The 27,811-nt window shown below is 40.3% G+C and overlaps 1 protein-coding gene across 1 annotated transcript in view; it reads right to left on the reverse strand.

Annotated features, from left to right (window-relative positions):
• Positions 1-24,668, reverse strand: part of kcnh5a (potassium voltage-gated channel, subfamily H (eag-related), member 5a) — a gene marked incomplete at both ends in the record, with an annotated part of 194,654 nt that extends 169,986 nt beyond the window's left edge. The window contains one exon of the mRNA XM_079831381.1: positions 24,596-24,668. Within this exon, the coding sequence (XP_079687507.1) occupies positions 24,596-24,668 (73 nt within the window). The remainder of the gene's footprint in view (positions 1-24,595) is intronic.
• Positions 24,669-27,811: the final 3,143 nt, after the last annotated feature.

Here is a 27,811-nt window from a genome sequence, read left to right on the forward strand (position 1 = left end):
CCAATAAATCGCTATAATCTTTGTGCTTTATTACTATTGATATAGAACAAAGTCTCAGATTTCAAATTAGGTCTATTTTTTTACGAAATTCAAAAGCATAAATACCGCTTTGGCGCTGTGGCACGAAATCGCTCTGCCGCAGCTCAGCTCAAGAGAACCGGCAGCGAGGAGCAAACATGAACGGATATTCTCTTCCGCCTTAATACCAGTTACAGCGCAAAGTAAACAAGAATAAGCATCTGAAAGTGTGTTAAAAGATTACAGGATAACTTACTGAAATCCGTATCATGTCACATGGAATTGCTCAAGTTTCAACCGCAGAAAGACTTAAGCAAAATGGCTAATAAGTCAACAATGTCATGTAATGTCACATTTACCCCAGAAAAACCATATCCAGTGTCCATAAACTCGTTAGTAAGCTTTATTCAGCTAGAAAAAAATAACTCTAGAGAGGAGTATTTTATTTTGATAATTATATGCACCACATTACATATTCATTGTCATTTTTAATGTTCTTCAATTTAATGCATGTATGCCTATGAATAAATCTGGCAAGTTTTTATGACAGCCAAATGTTTATATTTCGAAAAACTAATTGGAGTATAAATATGATTATGTAATATTAATTGTAAGATTAATATTATAACTATTATTATTTTATAATAAAACATCATTTAGAGTAATTTAAGTGTTTGTATATAAATCAGTTAATTTTTTACCTTCAATATTAGTAGGCTAATGTAGTATAACTGACTACCATAGTTTATAACATAGTTCAGAGATTTGTTTTCCTTCAGAAAATTTGCCATGTATTGTACCTGATATATATCTAAAGTAAGCGATATTGAATTGAATCGAAAATCGTATCAAATCGAAAGCTTGTGAATCGAAATCTAATCGAATTGTGAAATTTGTGTCAATACCCAGCCCTAATAGGAACGCAAACAATTTCAATAGGTGCCTCCGCAACTTTCGGTGCTTGGCCCCTAAAAATGAAGTAAATTTAAAATGATAATAGTTTCTGCTTTCTTCTTTTTCCACAGTGTCTGAGACTCCCACTAACTTTCAGACTGACGCTGCCTCTGAAGTCGACGCTGCCTCACAGGTTGACGCTGCCTCTCAGGTCGACGCTGCCTCTGAAGTCGACGCTGCCTCTCAGGTCTACGCTGCCTCTGAGGTTGACGCTGCCTCTCAGGTCTACGCTGCCTCTGAGGTTGATGCTGCCTCACAGGTCTACGCTGCCTCTCAGGTCTACGCTGCCTCTCAGGTCTACGCTGCCTCTCAGGTCTACGCTGCCTCTCAGGTCTACGCTGCCTCTCAGGTCTACGCTGCCTCACAGGTCTACGCAGCCTCACAGGTCTACGCAGCCTCACAGGTCTACGCAGCCTCACAGGTCTACGCAGCCTCACAGGTCTTTGCTGCCTCACAGGTCTACGCAGCCTCACAGGTCTTTGCTGCCTCAAAGGTTGACGCTGCCTCACAGGTCGACGCTGCCCCTCAGGTCGACGCTGCCTCACAGGTTGACGCTGCCTCAAAGGTTGACGCTGCCTCACAGGTCGACGCTGCCTCACAGGTTGACGCTGCCTCACAGGTCGACGCTGCCTCACAGGTCGACGCTGCCTCACAGGTTGACGCTGCCTCACAGGTTGACGCTGCCTCACAGGTCGACGCTGCCTCACAGGTTGACGCTGCCTCACAGGTCGACGCTGCCTCACAGGTTGACGCTGCCTCAAAGGTTGACGCTGCCCCTCAGGTCGACGCTGCCTCACAGGTTGACGCTGCCTCAAAGGTTGACGCTGCCTCTCAGGTCGACGCTGCCTCACAGGTTGACGCTGCCTCACAGGTCGACGCTGCCTCAAAGGTTGACGCTGCCTCTCAGGTCGACGCTGCCTCAAAGGTTGACGCTGCCTCTCAGGTCGACGCTGCCTCACAGGTTGATGCTGCCTCACAGGTCGACGCTGCCTCAAAGGTTGATGCTGCCTCTCAGGTCGACGCTGCCTCACAGGTTGACGCTGCCTCACAGGTCGACGCTGCCTCAAAGGTTGATGCTGCCTCTCAGGTCGACGCTGCCTCAAAGGTTGATGCTGCCTCACAGGTCGACGCTGCCTCAAAGGTTGACGCTGCCTCACAGGTCGACGCTGCCTCAAAGGTTGATGCTGCCTCACAGGTCGACGCTGCCTCAAAGGTTGACGCTGCCTCACAGGTCGACGCTGCCTCAAAGGTTGACGCTGCCTCACAGGTCGACGCTGCCTCAAAGGTTGACGCTGCCTCACAGGTCGACGCTGCCTCAAAGGTTGACGCTGCCTCACAGGTCGACGCTGCCTCAAAGGTTGACGCTGCCTCACAGGTCGACGCTGCCTCAAAGGTTGATGCTGCCTCTCAGGTCAACGCTGCCTCAAAGGTTGATGCTGCCTCTCAGGTCAACGCTGCCTCAAAGGTTGATGCTGCCTCTCAGGTCGACGCTGCCTCAAAGGTTGACGCTGCCTCACAGGTCGACGCTGCCTCAAAGGTTGACGCTGCCTCACAGGTCGACGCTGCCTCACAGGTCGACGCTGCCTCACAGGTCGACGCTGCCTCACAGGTCGACGCTGCCTCACAGGTCGACGCTGCCTCACAGGTCGACGCTGCCTCACAGGTTGACGCTGCCTCACAGGTCGACGCTGCCTCACAGGTTGACGCTGCCTCACAGGTCGACGCTGCCTCACAGGTTGACGCTGCCTCACAGGTCTACGCTGCCTCACAGGTCGACGCAGGCTCTCAGGTCGACGCAGGCTCTCAGGTCGACGCTGCCTCTGAGGTCGACGCTGCCTCTGAGGTCGACGCTGCCTCTGAGGTCGACGCTGCCTCTCAGGTCGACGCTGCCTCTCAGGTCGACGCTGCCACTGCCACTGCCACTGCCTATCCACTGCCACTGGATATGATACAGCTAATACTTCTCAGACATCCAATGTCTCTGAGACTGCCACTCCCCGAAAACCTGAATCCATTTTAACTTCCACCATCTGTCTTATTCTCTATATGATATAATAAAAAAAAACTTTTGCAGTGAAAAGCAATGCTGTCTTATTTCACTTTCACTGAAATAGCTTTTTTATAATTTGCACCAAAATGAAATGATAATGAGTTCAAATGCATTGCATTCCATCTGTTTGATGCTCTACACTGAAAAAAAATATATAACGTTGATTCAATCTGAAACATTTTAGGTAATAGTTGAATTATACAATATTGAATTATGATTCAATAATTCAGTTTTTTTTTTTACTTGAGTCACCATAAATCAGTACATTTGGATAAAAGCGTAATTTCTTTGCCAAGGAAAATCAGTCAGTACGTTTACATGGACAACAATACTCCGATATTAATCTGATTAAGACCATACTCTGGTTAAGAAACTACCATGTAAACAGCTATTTCTAATTACCTTAATCCGGTTAAAGCCATACTCGAATTAAACAAAAATCGAATTAAGACATGTGGAGTATGCCTATTTTAGTCGCATTATCGAAGTGCATTGTAGACATGTACACACCTTTATCTAACTATTAACGCCATGTAGGAGTTTTCGCCGCATTTTGTGACAGGACACACACACACACACCAGGCAAGTGCAGAGGGGAGGGCTTTGGGGGCTCGAGCCCCTGCCCTTTTTAAAAATGTAGCCTATCAAAAGTGCCCCTCTCATCAATCATCAATAATATTGTGACCAATAAAACAGAATTTGAATTATAATTAATATAACAGCGCGTACAAAACAGTAACAAAGCGCTCAAATGTCCCGTTTATCTTTTACGTAGCGTTATCTGTCAGTCTGAAATGTCGTTGCCATGACGTGTTGCTATGGTGCGTGTCTTATGCCATTCAGTGAACGCCTTTGGCTCGATGGCAGAAAAAAACAATCCAAACAATCACGATTTTGAAACCTTAATTTTCATCATTAATCAAAGCTATTATTCGAAATGTAGGCTGTCAAGAAGGAGGCAAGATGGGCAGTGTCTCTTCAAAAAACATATATATATATATATATATATATTAGCATTAAAATGTATAAAAATCACTCTTTTTTTATAAAGGAACACTGTCCAACAGTTACAGCAGTTTGCTGTACACACTACTTCATTATAGAGAAAATAAATGAATAAACATATATAGGCCTAATCATAAGCTATGACAAAAATATGAGTGGATAGTTACAAAAATTACAATTACACAAAGTAATTCTTGAAAAATATCTTTGGACTAAATGTATAAAATCTAAACATGTTAATAAAAAGGTACAGATTACATTGTGTTCTTATCAAATGCATTTATGAAAAACAATTTATAATATTAGATTTATATATGAATTTGAAAAATTATATAGATGCCTACAAATATAAAATTACAAAATGTTTATTGTAAACGTAATGAACAGCTTTTTAATGGGGCAACAAAGATATGATAGATACGAGAGAACAAGACTGGGTTTTAATAATATTTCAGTGCACAAAACCATTATAATATGAAAAGCTTCTAAACAGAGCGACACAAACCGCTTATGCGCATCCCGGGTGCAGAATGATGCGCTTAAAACAACATTGAGTCAGAGTGTGCAGCGCGAGTGTGCATTGAAAAGTTCACGGCACCCAGAGAAGAGATGTTGAGCGCACAAATCCTAGTCTATAATGTATATCTGTCCACCAGTTCACTGATTATTTGTTTCTTCACAGTTCTAAATTCCAGTTATTGTGCGTGTGATGGTAATTAATAGTCCATGTGTTGTCACCGTCACCGAGTAGTAGCGAGTAGGTTACAACATCGTTCAGAAACAGCTAACGTAGATAAACTCCAGCCAGATAAAGTCACTTTACGCAAATCCACAGCCCTTTATCTACAGATCAGGTATAATAATGGGCATTTATCATGTGCTGCCTGTCGTAACCAACCGAACGTGACGCGCTGTTTGAATGCTGAACATCCGGAGGTCGGCCAGAGTCTCAGATGTTTCTCCGTCGCTCTGCATACGTCATCTCCCTCATCGCTCTGATTGGTTTTAGGTCTATCCAATTGCGGCATTTGAGCGACGCCCATTGGTGACGTCCCTTTGGAAATGATTTGTCTATGCAGCTTTGCCAGACCATAACTCAGTTACTACTGAGAATGGTCTGGTTTTAACCAGGCTAGTTTATGTCAGCTGCATGTGCGAAATGCCTGTCAGAGAAGAGGCAACGTTTTTTGAGCGCAATTCATACACAGCGGTAATTCAGGGAAAACATTTACCCAATGCGCCACGTGCAACATGGATTCGGTCTTCCGACCTTTTACCATTGTGTCAGTTCAGTTGATTTTGATTGATATGTGCAAATGAGAAGGGCTAAGACAGTGCTTAGTTTGAAGAGAGTGCGCGCGTGGGGGAGGAGTGCTCATTCTCTCTGTCACTCAGTTAACATGCACCCTGTCACAAGCGCATCAGCCATCTACATCAATTTATACTAATAATATAACTCATCAAATAAGGCTTTGGCGGGACAATTTTTTTTTGTTTTGGCGGCCGCCAAACAATTTTCAATGCAGGAAAAACCCTGCCTGTAGAGGGCAATATCACTTCTTTTGTAGCAAAAATAAACTGCTGCAGAAAAAGTTAGGTGCCATGCAAAATGTAGGGCAAATTCCAATTGGCTGTGAACATCCTAGGGCTGTCAAAATTGCTAAAAAATGACGTTCGAATATTCCCTCTAAAAAAAGCACGAATATTCGAACTATTCGAACATCTGGTTGCGCATTTTATCAATGACGCGCATTACGTCAATAACAGGACAAATGAATACAAAGAGACATAACTACTTATATAGGTACTTATTTAAGTTTAAACATATTTGACAACGTATAACCTACACAAAAACAAGTAAATCAACTAATGGCTAAGACCGCAGACCTCACTCTCTCTCGCCCTCACGCTCTCTGCGCATAACGGTTTAAATGAACACACACACATTTTGAGGCTGATCAAGAGTTTTGTGCAAGCAATTTAAGGTCGCGACTCTTGTCCCAAATATAGCAGGCTTCATTCAGTGATTGAAACAAATATTGATATAAGTTTTACAGCATATTATTGAACGCTCAGAGCGAGCTGTGCTGTGGTAAACATGGAACTTTTCCTTGACATGAAACGGAAAATAATCAAACCAGTGGAAGCAGTGCATTTATCCTTCATTCATGCAATATCTATTCAGTCAGTACCTGTTCCATTGCTTGACAGAACTCCAGCCTGCCCCATCCACGACACTGATCGCTCTCACGTCCTTACAAATGAACTAAATTAATTTCTCCGTTATGGCCTCTTGTCGTGTTGCAGACAGAGAAGCTTGTGGCGGGCGATGCAAAGTAAGGCTGGTCCAGTTTGCACATACAAATTAGTTGCTTATATGTACAAAACGAGCCTACAAAAGCATAATAAAGAATAAAGAATAATAGTATAAACTGTATAATAAACTGTTTCATAAAGAAAAGTTCACGAAGCTAAGTGAAAACTCACTAAAGTGTTTAGTGAAATTAGGAAACATTTAGATATCATAAATTGAGTTGTATAAGTTAACGTTACATTTCTACATACATTTTGTTCTCATGTCACAAGTAATATCAAGGTTTATTTTGATCTGTTTTACATGATTCTTTTGTAGTGTGGTTTTCGGTGAAGTGTACTAAAATAAATATCGTCACCTGTGCACACATTAGCCCACTTCTTCTCGACGCTTTTCCTGATAGTTTATAGAACAATTACTCCGAGTCACCATCTGTCATTTCAAAGAAAAGCACAACGGCGAGCGCGTCAAATATAAACACCTCGTCCGTTTGGGGAGGAGCGCGCACAGTCAGCGGAGGCTCGCGCTGCGGAGACAGGCCAAAGTACACAAGGCTTCAGGCGCGCTAGCGCGTCCACTCGCAAAGCAGACAGCCACGCCTCTACTACCGCGGGCGTTTTTTTTACACATTTTTTTATTTATTCGAATATTAATTTTCACCTTCGAAATTCGTTTTTTAAAAACTATTCGAATATATATTCGAACTTAGAATATTCGTTGACAGCCCTAGAACATCCGTATGCCATATCCACTCTGAAGGACAGAACCCTTGAAGTGGGGATTTTGTCGGGAGCAAGGGCGCTTGTGTGTCCATTGTGAAGCCATTTGGAACGCACTCGGCGATAGGAGCAATGAAAAACCACATAATTTCCTCATAAGCTTCACATGGAATGATACCATGACAACTCTCGGCAGCGACAACAGGAATATCTTATTTTTGATGTTAATATAAATGCACATTTACATGAAGATTTTAAAATATGCTTTGTGTGTGTGTGTGTGTGTGTGTGTGTGTGTGTGTGTGTGTGTTCCCGATCTGCCCTTAACTTCATAAGTTAAGCAAAAACACATTTCTTTATGAACCTTTTTTAAACTTAATATGAAATACATGACGAAAATGTGTGTAGTATATCACAACAAAACAAAACAACTTGAATTTTTCTGTTTATACGTTAAAGGCTCACTGAAGTGCCTTGAAACGCGCAACATTATTCAATGTGTTGACTTATTTCCACTGAAACGGGAAGACGGGGCAGGACATATCGAGCAGCTCCTCCCCTTTTTTAAAATGGCCAATAGCCTTTTGTTTATATCACAGCTCGGCCAGAGCTGTTGAGTTCGGTAAAACCACAGTTTCAGTTTCACGGAAGCGGTCACAGCCTGCCCACCAATAGTGACAGAAGCATTGTAAAACAAGGCCTGGCTGGCCATTGTAGACAGTGTGACCACTCGTGAGATAGAGCATCCTGCCCCAACAGGAGAGATGCAGTGACGAGAGCTACTTTGTGCCACCTTGATGGTTCTGGTGAAAAACTGTCGAGGCGTTGTGGGACTGAATGAGGACATGACGGCCTGCCTGATCCAGCAAGAAATATACTAGGGCTAGGAAGACCACACGCATTTCCACGAGGTTGGTGTGGTCCCAATATTTTAAAGTTGTTGTTTTTTTCTTTTTCATATAGTTTTTATTTTATTTTTATTTTTTTAAGGTCCCATGATGTAGATTTTTATTTTTATGTTATGTTTCCTGAGGTGTACTTATATAGTTAGTATGATTTAACATCATAAAATGTCATAATTTAGAAATAAAAGGCATTTTTCCATCCTGATTTTAGCCCTCTGGCTTGAACACTTTGTTTGAAGGGGCGTGTCTGCTGTGAGACTTCAGTGTAAACGCCCACTGTTGGCTGACATCTTTGCATTTGAAATGCGTATTACATGTGGAACCCCTCTCGAATACTTTTACTACGTTTTTTTTTACTATTACAGCTGTTGAGATTAACAAATCCTGAAAGGGTTGATTATAGCATTATTTTTAGATCTTTTTCCATCACATGAACGGCTACTGTGATGAGCATTGAGTACACAGACAGTCTGTTGATCGCGTGAATGCAGTGATCTCGTCATTGCAACGCAATTTTTCTCACAAAATGCTTTCACCACAACTAACAGCAAACACAATATCGATATGAATACAGTAAGAGCTTCGTTGTGCTGCATAACAGCGTCATTCATTATAACGGCAGTTTGGGCAAGTCTTAAGATGGCGCCGCCGTGCTCGGTCGCCGTTCAGGTCGCTCCGCTAAGACTTTGCTTTTATTTATTATTCTACTCTCTTTTACTCTCTATTTTTTCCAACGGATCATCTGCTTTGATCTGTTACGACAGCAAAACACTTCTGGAATTTGGTTACCGCTACACTGACCTGTTTCAGGACACTTTCTCCAATCTTCCATCTGAGATTCGCCGGGACGCCGAGTTGAACAATGGCCACTCGAGTCGACGGCGAAGATTCAAAAAACACCGCGGGAAACGCGCTGGGATCCGCAACAGACTGAGAAAAAGAGCATTCAGTCCTCCTCTCCCGAGCATTTTGCTCGCAAATGTCCAATCCTTGGAGAATAAGATGGACGATCTTAGAGCCAGGATAAGTTTTCAACGGGACATGAGAGACTGCAACATCTATTGTCTGTCCGAAACATGGCTCACGCCAGCGGTCCCGGATACAGCCGTGACGCCGTCCGAGAACTTCTCTGTTTTTCGGATGGACAGAACAGCCGAGGCCGGGAAATCTAAAGGCGGTGGAGTGTGTTTCATGATAAACGCTGCTTTCATCGTCGCGGGTGATTTTAACAAAGCTAACCTAAAGAAAGTATTGCCAAACTTTCACCAGCATGTCTCCTGTCCCACACGAGGAGCAAACACACTGGATCATTGCTACTCTCCGTTTAAGAACGCCTACAAAGCTCGTTCACAGCCAGCTTTTGGCAAATCGGACCATGCCGCCATTTTCCTCACACCGGAATATAAACAAAGGCTCGTTCAAGAGCCCCCGGTGAGGAGGGAAGTCAAACGCTGGTCATCCCATTCAGAGATCACGCTACAGGCAGCTCTTGATGACGTCGACTGGGACATGTTCCGCGCGAGTTCTGAAGACGTCAGCGAGTTCACAGAAGTGGCGCTCTGCTTTATCAACACACTGACAGAGCAAGCCACACAAACAATAACTATAACGTCCTTCCCTAATCAGAAACCGTGGGTGGACAGTTCAATCCGCACTGCAGTTAACACGCGCACTATCGCGTACAATGCCGGTCTCCAAACGGGGGATATGAGGGAGTACAAAGCTTCATGTTACGCCCTCCGGCGCGCCGTTAAAGCCGCAAAACTCCGCTATAAAGACCGAGTGGAATCTCATTTCCAACTCAACGACTCCCGGCGGATGTGGCAGGGACTGAGGTCCATCTGTGCTTTTGGAACTAAATCCTCTGCAGAGGTGAGAGCTGATCCGTTGCTGGTGAACGAGTTAAACTCTTTCTACGCTCGCTTTGATGGTAATCGCGGCAGCGCGACTCCGGCGAGTGACGCGTCAGAGAGAGTCCCTCAGAGCAGCAACGGTCACGTGATCTCTGTCTCGGAGGACGAGGTTCGGAGGGCACTCAAACGTGTGGATGTCAGGAAAGCTGCTGGGCCGGATGGTATTTCAGGTCGTGTTCTGCGGTCCTGTGCTGATCAGCTCGCAGGGCTCTTTACATCCATATTTAACGAGTCCCTTGCTACATCTGTTGTCCCCACCTCCTTCAAACGATCCTCCATCATCCCTGTACCTAAGATCAGTAAACCCTCTTGCCTAAATGACTATCGTCCAGTGGCTCTCACATCTTTAGTCATGAAGGTCTTTGAGAGACTCATTAAAAACAACATTTGCTCCTCCATTCCTGACACTTTGGACCCTCTTCAGTTTGCCTATCGTCCCAATAGATCGACTGAAGATGCCATCTCTCACGTCCTTCACTCCTGCCTCACTCACATCGACAGCAAAAGTGGGAACTATGTCAGGCTGCTATTTATTGACTATAGCTCAGCCTTTAACACCATAGTTCCCATTAAGCTAACACACAAACTCCTGGATCTAGGCCTGAATTCTTCTCTCTGCCTCTGGATTGAAGATTTCCTCACTGGCAGACCCCAGGCGGTGAGAGTAGGCCAGTTCACCTCCACCTCCATCACCCTGAGTGTTGGAGCTCCACAGGGCTGTGTGCTGAGTCCCCTGCTCTACTCTCTCTACACCCATGACTGTTTGTCCACACACAGCTCCACCTCGATCATCAAGTTTGCTGATGATACTGTTGTCCTGGGTCTCATCTCCAACAACAATGAGACGGCATACTTGGACGAAGTGGAGCAACTGACATCATGGTGCCAGGACAACTGTCTCTCTCTGAATGTTAACAAGACCAAAGAACTGATTGTGGACTTCAGGAAGAGACAGCATCGGTCATACTCCCCTCTCATGATCAGCGGGACACCGGTAGAGAGAGTGAGCAGCTTCAAATACCTGGGTGTGAACATCTCCGAGGATCTGACCTGGACTACACACATCCAGACACAGGTGAAAAAAGCCAGGCAAAGACTGTACCACCTGCGCCAGCTGAGGAAATTCAGGGTTTCACCAGCCATCCTGAAAACTTTCTATCGAGGGGCGATAGAAAGTGTCCTGACTCAGTGCATCACAGCGTGGTACGGGAACAGCACCAGTCACGATTCCAAAGCCCTGCAAAGAGTGGTGCGCTTATCCGAGCGCATCTCAGGCTCAGCTCTCCCGTCTCTGCAGGACATCTACACCAAACGCTGCAGAGGTAGAGCTACTAAAATCATCAGAGACATTAATCACCCTGCAAACTCTCACTTCACCCTGCTGCCATCTGGTAAGCGCTTCCGTAGCCTGATGGCAAAGACTGAAAGACTCAGGAGGAGTTTCTTCCCCCAGGCCATCAGACTCCTGAACTCAGTCACGTGACTTCACTTCACCCCCACACACACATAAACATCCAGTTTAAACATTAACATCCACATACTGCCATTGCACTGCAATTTACTTTCCTATTGTTACTGCGTAACAACCTGTAATAAACCTTGCACATTATACTTCTTTATATATACATATATATATATTTATGTTAACCACTTATTTCTAAGTCTACAGTTGCTCACTTATCATATCCACTTATTTTTTTATATTTTTATATTTTAATTTTTATATTTTTATTTTTATCTTATTTCCTATTTTTATCTTTTACTTGATTTATTTATAATTCTACTTATGTTAATACTTTTTATTCTAATTTTATTCTATTTCTATTTTAATTTCTTGTAACTGTTATTTGCACTGTCCATGGAGCGGACCTGTTTACATTTCACTGCCAGTTGTATATTGTGTATATAACTGTGTATGTGACAAATAAATAAAACTCTTGAACTCTTGCAGATATACTCGCGTATGACGTGTGATTGACAGCTCCAAACATTATAAAGAGAGTTCTTTGATCGCTCTCTGTAGTCTAATCACAATTTAAATAACAGATTTGTTTCATGCTACTAACAGAAACAATGTGAAGGTGATCGTTTAGTCACTGGCTTGATTCACTGATGCATAAACAGTATTAAACGATTTAGAAAGAAAGTCTGTGTGAACATGAATAATTAGCTACACATCAGAAATCACTGATCACAGATCAGGCATTAAAGAACACTGTTACTCACTGTTTGTGGCGGTGCTGTCGAATCCATATGATAAAAGTCAGTTTGTAAAGCCTATGTTGACATTGCGACCGAATTAAATGTAAAAAATAATAAACTGAATCCATTTTCTCCAAATTCTCTGGGTGGGCAAAGCAGAGAAAGGGGAGGTAACCTTGCCCTGTATGACGACATTCAGGGAAGATTCCAGATTGGCACATCTGAGCTTTCATTTTCTCAAAGGCAGAGCAGGACACCCAGGGCTTGGTTTACACCTATCTCCATTTCTAGCCACTGGGGGACCGGCTAGGACAGGGGGACTCATATTAATGTTAAAAAATCTCCTAAAGTGAAATGTTCATGTCATGGGACCTTTAACAAAACAACACTGGTTGAAAAAAAATTGTAAATAAAAAATTATTATGAACATAATTTAGTTATAATTAAAGTTATATGGACAAGGACAATTGAAACAATATTCAAAATGGGTTTTTTCAACCCCTCTATAAAGCAATGCAATAGACAGACAGATCCATCTCAATGCAAAAAGAGCATCCATTTCACAGGCTATATGAGGACACAGCTGGTTTGTCAGGCAGCATGTAAAATCAATGGAATATTGAGACTAGAAAGACTTTAATCTTTATGATCTCACTCGAGGCAAATGAACACTCAGGCTTACCTGTGTCTCTCTATTGAATTAGTCTTGACGGTTTTAAGAGCGGCTCAAGTCAAGTCACCTTAAATAGCCCAAGTGGTTGTAACACACACATTGATCACACTTCCAGATCCACATGAAGCCTACGGCAGTCCATCAGCGCTTTATGTGTAATATGGGATGCTGCCGAAAGCTTATTGTGTAAATGGTGAATAAGAGGCATATTGACAGCGATGAAAGACTTAGTGATGTGCGTGCCAAACCCACGTGGGAGGCCAACAGACAGCTGCTAGGTTGCTCTCCACAATTCCACAGCAGTGTGTTTACAGGAAAAACATTTCATGTTAGCACTCACATGGCCACACTTACTTATATACATATCATTTTATTTCCGCTTTACTTGCTCACTCACACAAACAGCTGCATCTTCTTTGCACTTATACATAAAACCAGGGCTTAAAAACTGAAAAAAATATCAAATATCCATCGGTTCACTCCGAGCAGAATCAATATTTTAGCGTTTCTGTTTTTGCGTTCCTTAATAAACATTACTGTTCCGAAAACGGTTTGATTTGAAAAAATACCGGTTAATAACGTTATTTTAATTTAGCCTATACTTTAAACAAATATGTATAAATAAAGACTTATATTCACTCAATAATAATATAACGCATGATAATTAAACTTGAATATTTATTTCATAAAATTTTTAAAACCACAATAGAAATACATGCATTAATTACAAAGCATAAACAGCGGGACAAATATTGACCTGTTTTAATGGAGCGTTAGACAATCGAAAGTGGCCCTCTTTTGCCTAATTCTTTTCAGAAGAGTGATAACATTCTTTGTACATAACTTTTTTTCAATACGACTTGTTTTAAAATTTGCATGAATAAAGAATAAATAAACTGGATAACCATTGCTCTTTTAATGCACCGTCAACTGCTAATTTAAAAGCAAACACTGCGCAACACGTCCTTGCATCACATAATCAAATTCAGTCAGCTAATAAAGCTTGATAATTTAATGCAATATAACATACCATTTAATACGAAGCATCAACCGTCTATATAGAAAACATTGACCTGTCCTGTATTGGCAATCTGAAAGACTATAGGAAAAATGTTTAATAGATGCTAGTAGCCTGCTTGGATAGGCTTAAACGGAATCCATAAACTAGCCTAAATCAGTCTATTTGAGCTTAAAGTTCGTACTGCTTATTTAAACGTACAAAAAGAATGTCCTCCAATACCTGCACTTTCATTGTAGACCTTAGCGGGGAAAGAAATGTACTTGAGGCATGAAAATGCGCGCTCTACACTGACTTGCGTTACCGGTAGATTTATAGATGACTGCTGCGCGGGCATTTCACTCACGCTTGATACGTCAACGTCACACGCTGTTCTACTGAATTCATGATTGGTCACTGCCAAATTAAAATATTAAAGAGAACGATAAAATAACGTTATTAACCGGTTAATGGTCATTTCAAATTAACGTTTCTGTTCAGAACGATTCAAATTGATTTTGATTTCGTTTTTGTTCCTCTTAAAAGTTTCTGGTTTTCGTTTTCGTTCCTTGAACCGGTTCAGAGCCCTGCATAAAACGCATGAAATGCAACATAATAAAATGCACTATGAATAGAAATTGAGAATAGTTCAAAATCAATGCTGAGAAACGTGATGCATTTTCAATTCTGTTTAGCCATTTTGCACTGGATGACTTTCGCACCATTTACACTGCATCGGACCCAATTCCGATTTTTCCCTCTCATGTGGCACAGATTGGATATGACATGTGAACGTGTACGCAGGAAAAAAACACATAAATTCCGATATCCTCAAATCGGATTCCTGCCTCACTCAAATGTGGGAATAAATCCGATATGATTCTGATACGTGCATTTGCGTCTGCCATGCAATTGGTCAAATCTGATATTCCCCAGTAAATGTGAATCGTACATCATTGAAAAAGGGACGGAGGCAAATGAGGTCAACTCAGGTGAACACAAACTGCGATCACATTAGAGGTCGACCGATAGTGGATTTTACCGATACCGATAACTAGGTTGGACCGCACTTGCCGATAACCGATTAATCAACCGATAGTTTTTAAAATGGATACTGGATAAAAAAACATAAGTAAAACAGTGCTGAACTTTATAACAAGAAATAAAATAAAAAAACAGTACTGATCCACGAAAATGTGCTACATTAAAAACATATAAATATGAATATTAAAATGAGAAGTTCTAACAGAACAAATTCTTCAGAAAACAATTTAGACATTAAAATATTACAGGTCAAATTTGTTTCTTTACCTATAACCTAGAAACATGCATGTACATTTCATGCACGTACAAGTCCCTATGCAACAAGGATGTATAGCTTACATTAACTATATGCATTATGCATACATTTTTACAGCATGTATTAATGTGAGCAATACAATTGTACCTTGATCATTCATGTTAGTTCAGTGCATTAATCAAGGTTACCAGATAAAATAAAAATTCCAACTCAATTTAATGTTGAAATTAACATACTAACAATGAACCATACTTCCACAGCATTTATTAACCATAGTTAATGTTAAAAATGGAATCTTATTGTAGTGTTAACATTTATACAAATCCAAACAGTCTGCTTTTTTAGAAGGAGATTATCTAATAAAAAACGAGTGCGTTTCTGCTTTGTTTATGTTTCTGTCAGCGGCATGATGATACAGTTTGCTTTCTCACATCACTAATTTTATATATGCAACATTTGGGTCGGACTTGCGTGTGTTTTTATCACATTGTTTTAACTGCTTGAGATACTGCTAATGTTAGCGTCCTCTTAGCCTTGTTGACAAACATACACACTGATGTTATTTACCTTTTAATGGAGCATCTAGTCAAGAAATTAATTACTTTATAATGATTTGAAAACAAGTACTGTAGTGTTCTGTATGTTTCGCTGTCGTCAGCACGCATCTGATGTGTCAGAGCTCTCCGCTCAGTGCCGCCTGCAGCCTCACGCAGTGTTGCCAACTATTTTCCAAGGAAAGTAGCTAAAGCCTGCCCAAAAAGTCGGTAAATGTCGCTAGATGACGTCATGCGTCAATTAGCATATCCGTGACGTCACCGCGTTGTCCTTGCGTTCTGCCTGCCTAATGTGCTTTCTCTTTTAATCCGTGCTCACATACCGTATTTTTAAATAATATAATACAGCCAACTGTCCAATAAATATGTTCTCATTTCCTATATCTTTTTTTTCATACAGTAGAACGTGTATGATATAGTTAATGACTAAATGTTTTTTTAACAATCTGAATTGAGAGATGTCTGAACCTGGATTAACTAAAGCTCTGTGATAGTGAGTAATATAAGTGATAAGCACAAGAGAAGAATGGAAATCATAACGGGTCAAACTAAATTCTTTAAATATAAAACAAAGGAAGCAGATAATTGATTGGTCCGTGGCAACACTGTGTGCTCATGTGTAGCTCGCTCATTCACGTCTGTCAGCTGCTGTGTGTGTTCAACGGCACGCGCTGCTCCTCTCAGCCACAGCCACTCACTGAACAGGGTAAACGCAGAGAGAGGTGTGACGACAGGGAGAAAGCAAGACCTCACACTCGCAGAACAGTACTGGCGACATTTGTAAAATAAAGTAGCTGACGTTAGTCCAAAAAGTCGCTAGATTTGTCGCTAGTCGCTTTTTTGAGAAAAAGTCGCTAAAAGGGTCTGAAAAGTCGCTAAATGCAGCGACAAAGTCGCTAAGTTGGCAACACTGGCCTCACGTGTGAATGTAAACACGAGGCGTCAGTGAGTTTTTATTTCGCCTCTAGAGGCGGCTCTCGTGCTATATGGTAAATGGTAAATGGACTGCATTTATATAGCGCTTTTAACAGACCTACGGCCATCCAAAGCGCTTTACATTTTGCCTCACATTCACCCATTCATACACTCATTCATACACCGACGGCGGTGTCAGCCATGCAAGGCGCCATCCAGCTTGTCAGGAGCAACTGGGGTTAGGTGTCTTGCTCATGGACACCTCGACACTTGGTCAGGTGGAACCGGGGATCGAACCACCAACCTTCCGGTTTGTAGACAACCTACATGGACCACCGAGCCACTGCCGCCCATATAATATATAATGCCAGCAGAGCAGATCCTTCTCAGAGCTCTTGTACTGTGTAATGACAGCGCACCCTTCTCAGCTGCTCGAGCAACGGACGCAACACGGAAAAACTATCGGGTGGATTTTTGCCGATAACCGATTGTTCCGTCATATTCTCGCGCATGCGTCGTGGAGGCACACGCGGAAGGCAATAACAAGCTGGATAAAGGTGTTATTTTGATTTTTTTTGCACACAAAAACTATTGTCGTCGCATCGTAAGATTATTGTAGAGTCACTGTGGTGAGATGGACTTTGTAACGACATTTTAAGTGCCTTTTATCGGTCTTGGGAGTATAAGTGTACTGAATGCCAATGGAGGCCTATCTGAAGCCTTTCTCAGCCATCAACTTTCAACAAAAATATCTTAATTTGTGTTCCGAATATGAACGGAGGTCTTACGGGTCTCGAACGACATAAGGGTGAGTAATTAATGACAGAATTTTCATTTTTGGGTGAACTAACCCTTTAATCTGCAAAACCGATGAATCGGTCGACCTCTAGATCACATGACACTAATGACACTCTTTTTTCTCCGCCTTACGAGAGCAATGTTTTGCTGACCTCCTCAGAAAAAGTAGATGAGAAAATAATCGATATCGATAAAATCGATTAATATAAATATGAGGACTTTGCCTCCTCATTTTAAAACACCACGCACACCACTGATAAAAACGTTGATTGGTCTAATTTTATACCGAAAAGTAAGACTGATTACCCCTTGGCTAACTGCTAGTTGGTCAGACTAGTATTAACATACTGGCTATGTTTATACAACTGGCCAAAGGTCCTGATCTCATGCCACAGGTCAAACATCTAACTACGCAAGACTAAAATAATGCTGACAATCAATACACCTGCATCATCCACGCAATTTCTTCCTGTTGCAATGCATGTCAGTAATATAGTTCAATATGAAGCTGGTTGTTCAAACGGCACTCTTAGGCTAGTAGCAACAACATTTGAGGGAAATATGATTGGTCTCACGTGTGTTTTTATGTATTAAAAATCATTCACATTTCTTGGCATTCGTGACTCAGAAAGCATGCTAGAAAGATTTTTATTCCTTGACATTTGGAATGCAGTGTTCTAGCAAGAAAGACAGGCCATGATTCAGATTCAAACTTTTAGGTTTGACAAAAGAGGGTAGTAGACTTATAAATTGCACTGATTATTAAACACTGTGAGGAAGACTCTGCTTTCAGACCATTTGTGACCTTTTCTCTGGCTCCATCGCCTCTCACTGTCATTCTTTATCTCTCTATAATTCTCTATTCAATTACGGCATGACACTTTGTGTGTGTCAGCATTTGACTTCATTACTTCCAGCAAGAAGAGAGATGTCCACGGCATGTACATTAGGAAATAACCACTGCCAATCTCCGACCTAAGGTCCTGCCTCAAGCTAACGGCTTTGAGGAGAGTTGTCGATTTAATCTCGTACACTTTGGAATTCCAATCGAGAAGGTTCAGACCAGCAGGTCTGACGAACTTTGAGATTTCCTGAGGGCTAATATGTCACTTTTAAATAAAGCACATTTGTATAAACTGCCACAGGTGTGCTTCAGCTTCCAAATGACCCGTTTTACTGTTTAAATGCTGTAAAAATATCTGGCCTCGCTGACTTAGGATCAAGTCAAAGGCGAATCAGGTTGAGAAACCCAGTCTCGTGAATCGTTCACTGCTTTCTGAGTCTATGGAACTGTGTGTAACGGGACATACACTACCGTTCAAAAGTTTGGAGTAAATGTTTTATTCCGCAAGGATTCATTAAATTGAGAAACAGTGACAGTGAAGACTTTCTATTTCAAATAAATACTGTTCATAAAAGTCTCATCAACCCCAAACTTTTGAATGGTAATGTAGATAGTGAGCCGCATTGTTTTTTTGTTTTTACTTCTAAAGGGTTAGTGCGACATATTGAACTTGCCTGACAACACAGCGATGCTGTAGAAGAAAGCCCAGAGCGGCTTGTACTTTCTGAGGGGACTGTCAGAGATGTTCTACCAGTCTCCTAGGCTATAGATGGTGGGGCAATTGGAGACTGTAACAAACAATTCACCAAGCTCCCTACAGCTGCCATTAGGAGGTACAAAGTGTCTTCTCCTGCACTCATCTGCATGTTACTCCTGGCGGTCACTGCAGTGGGGAGTAATGACATCGAACAAGCGTACATTCTTCTATTTTTGGATCCATTAACATAATGCATTCTGATTTTTCTCTGTGTATGTGATGCTATTGCATTGTGTGTGTTCGTTGCACTGCTTACGTGGAAGCAGGTTGGAGTACCTGCTTCTGGGTGAAAGGACGACTACAGGGAAAGTGGAAGAAGAAACAGATCCTATTAAGATAAACCTATATTTACACGGAGTACACCGTTCTTAGCGCCTGTGATCTTTGTGAAAACGATTTTCTGTTGGCCATTATGGATCCCAAGCATGTAAAAAGACTATTTTCAGTTTAGATACACATCAGATATTGGTTCCCTCTGGTTTACTGAACACAAAACACAATCTGTTCTCAGTACTGGTAAACAGTTGTTAGCACCTTTTCCTTTTTTTTTTTTCAGTTTTTCTAATCTACATTCATATCTTTTTCCCTCACTAGTCGTATGATCCCCTTAAGGGTTTTTTGGTTCTGTCAAAAGTTCACCACACAAACCCTACTTTATCAATTCTTCCAGCTTCCCTTTCATAAGTTTGTTCTCCATCTTATTTATTTTACTTCTGTTTTTAACTGTAAACATCAATTTTCTGTGTGTGTATGTGTCTCTCCTTGTGAAGCGTGCATGTATACCTTACACTGTGACAAGCATTACAAAAGAGCAAGCTGAGGATGGCCGGGGGCAGCCATGCTCAGACGAGCCGTGGTACATTGCATAAGCCTCATACGCAATACGCAAATGAACAGTTCTAAGGAGGTAGGAAAAGAGAGAAAAGAAATGAGTGCAAGAGTGGTAGAAAATATATAGCACTGCATACTGAAAATAACAACGTCAATAAAAAGAATAATAATTATTTGTATTATAAGTATTATTAATAAAAAATAAATATATTAGGGTTGTCACGATTCCTCAATTAAATTCGAGTACTAGATTTTTAAAAATCCTCACAATTTACACGTGTCGAGTAACCGGGAAAATACCGAAAGTAGTGCATTCCACAGATGAGAATCCATTATTAGACGATGCATTGAAACTATTTAAAAACCATACTATAGCATTGTGAATTCACAAAGGATGCGATTCAATTAAATAAACATATGCCCTGCGTGTTTAATATGCACTTTAATTATTTACATGCATGTAGCTTGAGCGACTCATTGTGTCTCTGTTTTGCTCCACATGAACTGTTATCATTTACATGCTTGGAGTCCGTCTCAAACTCAATCTATGCATATGCTGTGAGTTGCTTATAACGTTCTTCTGGGAACGCAATGTTTTGAATTTCATCATATTTGTAAAGTAAATCATTTATCAGTCGACGCCAACACAGGACAATATTACGATATCAAAACAAAAGTTTAAACCCTCGCTCTGAGTTTGCATGTCCACATATTCTTGTTCAAGAAATTACAGTGGCTGTAGCATTTCTATCATAAAGGAGTGGCCAAATATTCAAGATTAAAGGTGCAGTGTGTAGTATTTATGAGGATATATTGACAGAAATGTAATATAATATACATAACTATGTTTTCAGTGGTGTATAAAGACCTTACATAATGAACCATTATGTTTTTATTACCTTAGAATGAGCCATTTCTATCTACATACCCCTTACAGTCAGCAAAGTCACTATTTTGCACCGTCATTTTTCTACAGTAGCCTTAAACGGACAAACTTCTCTACAGAGTGCTAGCTACTCTCTGCTGTCTCAGACGACATCTTTGTCCTGTGTTGGCCACCGTAGCTTCTCTATGTGCTTCGAAAGGGAGGGGTGAGCGGTGGACGGTTGCAATCCGCAAACCTCACCGCTAGATGACGTTAAAATTTACATAGTGCACCTTTAAGTTAACATTTGAATTAAATGTTGTTTGGCCAATATTAAACAAGGGAGTTGATCTGCTGTTATATGGGACAACGACAATCGCCAGGCCGTTGGCACCTGCAGGCATTTGTTTATTTTGCTATAATACATAAATAATGTAGATGATTGTTTATATTATGTATTTTAACAGTGTTGTTCTATAAAACTATATGATTACTTGCTTTTGATATGGATTTGCCTCATTGTTTATGTATTTAAAGTCACCAAAAAACAGGCTATTGTTTGCTTAGGTCTATATATTACCACAAAAAAGAACTGATTACTCGATTAATCGTCAAAATAATCAACCAACTACCAAAATAATCGTTAGGGGCAGCCCTAAAATATATAATATAAAAAAATATATAATTAAAAAACTAAACAAACAAGCAAAAAAAAACTGAAACCATACTACCACATATAAACAAACCTTATATCAGGTGGCTAGACTTCCGCATTGTCAGTCATTTTGACAGACAGGTGGTAAAAATTCCCTCATCTAGGCTTGGTATTTAACCAGTAAATAGTATCTATTTTTGTTCACATTTTCAGTTTTATTCACGAATTTACAGGACAAGCATATAGGCTATGTTATGCACTTGTTTATTTATTAAGAGAAAGTTGAACATGTGTCACTTTTCAGGTTTCATCATGAATGTTTGTCCAATAAATTACAAAAAAGCTTTGTGCTATGTTACTTTTGATATGAAACAAACTCTCAGCTTTCGAATTATGTCAATTTTATCACAAAATTCAAACAATTATTACCGTTTTGGCGCTCTTTAATGTGGCGCGAGCGGAGCACGTGAACGCCATCTTTACGTTACAGAACGAAACATTAATGAACGTCACAAAATATGTTTGAAAGATACACTCCGACTTACCGAAATCCGTATCTTGTCTCTCGTGTAATCGATGAATCAGTGTTTCAACCGCAGAAAGACATCCATAAATCGGCTTGTAAACACTAGTCACGTAACTCAGAAGCCGTTGACCATAATCGTCAGCAAGAGCGAACTCGCCAGCTAGTGGACAGGGGTGGGAATTACAGTTACATGGATCACCCTCAGTGTAATCTGTCAAAAAACGCCTTTCAGATTTTTCCGTAACTGCTAAAAAAAATTCCGTCAATGACGGAAAATGTTCGGTTAACGCGACCTCTGCATTATATTTGCAATTTATCCTAGGAATTGTCCGCCTTAATTGCTAACTGAGCAGTTGACGGCAAGTTTGTAAGGTAAAAAGCCTTATAAATGTTGACTTTGTTTGCCCCCCAGCTGTGTTTCCCGATTGCCCTAAGTGGGCTGGCAAAACTCAAACAAACACCACTGTACCCAAACAAAGGTCGCAAAGGAGAACCATAGAGGAGCTGGGTAGAAATGAGGGACGGAGACACAAAGCCTCAGAAACACCTCAGCCGCACTCATGAAAGCCTTCATTATTTTGAGGTGGACCTGCTGCGTATGACTATATAAGACGATTTGTGAAAAACAAATTGCTTGAACAATTTAAACTCTTGACTGAATTATGTTAAGAGATTGGATATTTTTTGGCTATTATATTCTGTCAATAATGAAGAGTTTTGACAGCTTGGATATTTACAATCCTGCCAAGTGCAATTTAAAGCCTGGGGTGTTTGGGGGTTTCAACTAAAATTATGTAGAAGGTGCTAGTCTTTTAAAGTCAAACTAAATCATGCCTTTTGGAATATATTTTTTGAAACTTTACTATCAACTTCAGACACCATAAAGATTCCAACTACTTAGATCCAGTTCCTCTCCAATTTATTCCAAAAATCACACACCACTGGCTTATTATAGTTGCAAAATCAGATTGTAATGATCAGCTCTACAATTCTAAAACATCACAAGAATATTGTAATGTTCGTGCCATTTTAAAACTATCACGGTCGGCATGGAACCTCGGTATGAGCTGGCAGCTCATTGGCAGCATATCAGCACTTCAGATATATCTTTAAATGTACCTTGCCTTGGTGAAATTGTGGGATGGATGAGGATCTTACTTTGCCTTTTAATTACACTCAACCTTTTTAATTCTTGGCATTCCATTACATACTTCTTCTTGACTTTTTTTCTATGATTTGTGCCTACTGACGGCTGTGAATGAGTTCATTCATCCAGATACAGAACGCATGGACTTCAAAAAGCCTATGACAAGAAAATAAATGTAAATTCAATTATCCAGCCCATTCAAATTCTGTCAGCATATATGAATTAGTAATGGGACAAGGGGAGGATGTCCAAAAACAATATGAGATGTGCTCAATAACTTCATCTGCACTAGAATTCTAAATTCTGCACTGATTAAACATTAAACCATGATCACAGTGACGGGAGCTCATAGAATACAGATATCGGCATCTCAGTGACTGTGATCAGGATTTATTAAAAAAATAATGTAGAGCCTTTTTTTCCAAAAAGATACAAACTCTGCCTCAGATTTGGTAAAGAGTGTGTGGGAGATCTGGAGACCCTTGGAGGTCAGAGAGCTGCCCACAGCAAATGTCAGGGTATGGTATTATGAGCTGAGGGCACTGCATAAAAAAAAAACGCACACGCATAGTTTATCAGACAGAGCTGTCCGGTCTCAATATACAAAAACACCCAGATTTATGCCTTCAACTTTCAAGTATTTGTGAGACATCTGTGCAGGGATATTAATAGCTTTTGATGCAGTAATCATGTGTGACCTCTGCTGGTGAAGTCAAACCTATACAGAACCTGTGGCAGATTCACACGGAAAATGTACAGTATGTGGCACAAAATGACTCTCCAACTCACACTACAGCCGACAAGAAGATCCACCACAAAGAAGCCGAGAAAAACAGCATCACTTTTAAATTAACTTTTGCTATAATCGAAAATTATTTAAGCAACTGAGAAATGAACATGGATGAACCCATGATGATTCTAGACCCTCTTTGACTGTTTGGATGAAATTAATAATAATAATGTTATTTTTAATAAAACTGAAAATGCATGCTATTAAAAAGTGATTACAAGGCATAACTTGATTATTTATAACAGTGAAGTTCCCGTCATCAAACACAATAAACTTGAAGTAGCAGTTTAAATGTTTGGTTTAAAGTTTAACACTAAAGCTAGAAAGGAAATGGTCGTTTGCGTAAAAATACACGCACTTTTCACAAGCGTCAATTGACGCAAACAAATGTTTCCCCGTGTGAGATTCATCCCGACTGTATTGTAGATGTCATAAAATAATAAAGTCTTACTGACGCATTAATACATCATTGCTGATAATTAGCAGCAATAATAAAGGTAATGTTTTGGGAAGCGGTTAGACAATGTGCAATCATGTTTTGCTCACGGTTGTTTTCCTATTTTGCAGCTTTTTTTAATATTACGCATCAAGTTTTTATTCATCAAATAAAGAAGAGTGTCTAGAAGTGACTATACGTAGGCTATACTCGCGTCGTGTGTAAATATTTAAGCTTACTTTGATCAAATTAGGTTTCCCATTTTTATTAAAAGCTACTTTTACGCACAATTCTAAGCAAATACACTATTAAAGTTGAAACCAAACAGACCTAACCACCAGAGAATGTACACATATCTTAAGACATCATGAGACTTTCTCGCTTTGCTTTATCAGGTTCTGCGATCTGAAGAAACCGATCATCTTACCACTTGAGCGACGGACAATATTTTCCAAAAAAGTGTTCTGTGGTGCCACCAGTCCTCTTTTTCCCCCGTGCATTCTTTGGCCGGGAAACGTCTGTCAGGCTCGCGGACTTGGTGAAAGCTCTAGTCGTTAAAGTGATGCAGGCGGGATGGGAATCTATCGGTGGGATGGAGAAGATCATGGTAACGCTGCGCCGTGCCTGACTGTTATGGGTCCTTTGTACCACAGAGCGCTCGCAGTTCTGCAGGCTCCGCGCTCCCCGGGTCTGCGCCTGCGCACTTGCAAACTGTAACAATACAAATGGACTGGCACAGGAATCTCGATGCCCGGTGCCATGGAGATAGTCTCATGCAACAGATGGTGCCAATTGGGCGCGATTTAGAAACATGAAAACTCAGTCAGTGTTACTGTAAATGGAAGTAATGTCAGCTTAAGTGAGCCAAAAGTGAATTCATGAACAGAAGTCTTATAGACTGATGATATATCCGTAGGCTACACTAAATTACACCAAATTGCATACTTTCTATGATCAATTTTTTAAAGCCTAAAAGTTGACTTTACTCAAAACTGACTGTCAGCCTCACTCATGAAAGCCTTCATTATTTTGAGGTGGGCCTGCTGCGTATGATTATATAAGATATATAGGGGGAGACCGGGGATGGTTGTAACATTTTTGACCTTTCTGTCTATATCTTGGAGTACTTTTAAACCCATTTTGTTCGAAATATGATTCAAACTAGTTTCAAGTGTCTGTTATTAAATTACCAAGCTATTATCTTTGCAACACAAACAGAAAATGAATGGTTTAGTTTCAAACACGAGGAGTGAAATGTTACAATTCACCCCTAGTCTGGGTTGTAACATAACCTGGGGTGAGATGTAACATTATAATAGCCACCGGGGTGATAATGTAACATAATGAAATAAGGATTATGACAAAAAAAAATATTTTGAAAGTTTTTTATTCAACGTTGACTTTTCAATATAACGGGTGTATGTGTGTGTGTGTGTGTGTGTCACTCTCAGTCTCAGTGTGTGTGTCTCTCTCAGTCATCGTAATTGACCATACTAAATTGAACAATTTGGGATGTTTTTCTTGTTCCTCAGTATAGAACCTCTTTCCACTGTGGTATACTCTTGGCAGTTCACCTGATCCCTTCTCTTCTAACTTATTCCAAGAATTAGGCAAACTGAAATTCAAATAAAAAAAATATATTTTCAACAACATTTTCTCGGGGTAGGTTATAACGTTTCATTGTTGTTACAACCCTGAGTCTTGTTGTTACAACTAACCCAGAGTCATATAGCCATAAACTATAGCTCACCTTACAGCTAACAGATAAAACATTAGCACTAACAACTTAGATGAAAAATATCTACACAGACACACAATAAACATAATTTAACAAGCAGAAATTCCCATAACAAAAATAAACAAAAAAAAAAGTTACTTTCGTACCTTGAAATTGTTTTTTCCACTCTAACATCTGCTGTGTCTGCCACAGGGCTCTCATCACATGTGGAATAAGGACTAAACTGAGAAATTGTTGAAAATCAATTAAATTCAAAATCTTGCAATTGTTACAACTGACCTGTGTTACAACCATCCCCGGTCTCCCCCTATAGCCAATATGAAAAACAAATTGCTTGAACAATTTAAACTCTTGACTGAATTATGCTCAGAGATTGGATATTATTTGGCTATTACATAGCTGTCAATAATGAAGAGTTTTGACAGCTTGGATATTTACAATCCTGCCACGTGCAATTTAAAGCCAAATGCAAAATTAAAGCCTGGGGTGTTTTTGGGTTTCAACTAAAACGATGGAGGTGATCCACAGAGCGCACGCAGTTCTGCAGGCTCCGCGCTCCCCGGGTCTGCGCATGCGCAATTGAAAGCTACTATAAAAATGGACTGGCACAGGAATCTCGATGCCTGGTGCCACTGAGAACATGAAACCTGCAGAGTTACTGTAACTGAAGGTAATGTCATCTTAATTGCTCTTAATTACGCCAATATCAATGGTGAATATTTGAGCTGCACTGTTACATTTTTTTGTGAAATTACAGTAGGCTTAATAGTTGCATTACTTTCACAGTAATTCAACAGCAGGAGCACTCTTGGAAATGTCTTGCAAAATCACTACATTCATGCAGCACGCCATGAATTATGCTGTGGAGCTTCGTGATTCTTGTTGGTTTTATCTGTGCTGCGGAACTTATTTGTGTTTGTTTGTTTTGTAATGTTCAGAATTTATCTTTTTTATTATTATTTGTTGAGTCACCATTGTTGTGTTTTGTACGTCGAGTATTGATGTGCATCATTAGGAAGAAAAACATTTTTGTGTTCAAAGACAAACCTCAGCAGCGGCTTTACTATTGTGAAATATATAAATAACACTGATAGTATAATAATGGCTAATAATAGTATAGTTTGACTAACTTAAAATCAGCCAATTATCTTTATTTTATTTTGTCACACTTCTTCAGAAATTTGATTATGAATACAAGGTCTAAGATCCATGGCAAATGGAACACTATAATGGTGACTTCAAAACTGTACTAAACAATATAATTTATTACAGTGACATGCATGGTTAAAGACAACAACAAAAATCACAACAAGAGCAGTATTACTGTGATGCTAGCACCAGTCTGCTGTTGATTAACAGTAATTAGTAAGAAAATGACCCAGCATGCATTCATTTCACTGTACATTTCTGACTACAGTATTTTATAAATAATATTCTTCAATCCTGTGAATTCCTGGCATTTGTTTTACAGTGTATAAAACTTTCTATGATCGTTCACCAACATTCTGCATGAATTAGACTGAGGTTAAAACCAAGTTTATCATCACGAGACTTTCGCCACTGAAAGAAAAAGAACACAGAATAAATGAATTTGATCTTTTAACGAATAGATATTTAATTGTCAAAATGATTAGGCTATTGTGGTTTATTATTGCTTGACAAACACGAGTCTTTGTGAATTTCTTAAAGAAAGAGAGAGAGAATGAATGAATGAATGAATGAATGAATGAATGAATGAATGAATGAATGAATGAATGAATGAATGAATGAATGAATGAATGAATGAATGAATGAATGAAAATCCAAGTCAAGTCATCCTTTTCTGTGGCGCCATATTTTAGGAAATGCAGTTAGATTGGGGACGTCCTCCCAGCTCCCGCCCCTCCTGTGCCGCTGAAGTCCCCT

This window comes from Gobio gobio, assembly GCF_949357685.1.
Source record: "Gobio gobio genome assembly, chromosome: 12".
NCBI classification, from domain to species: Eukaryota; Metazoa; Chordata; class Actinopteri; order Cypriniformes; family Gobionidae; genus Gobio; species Gobio gobio.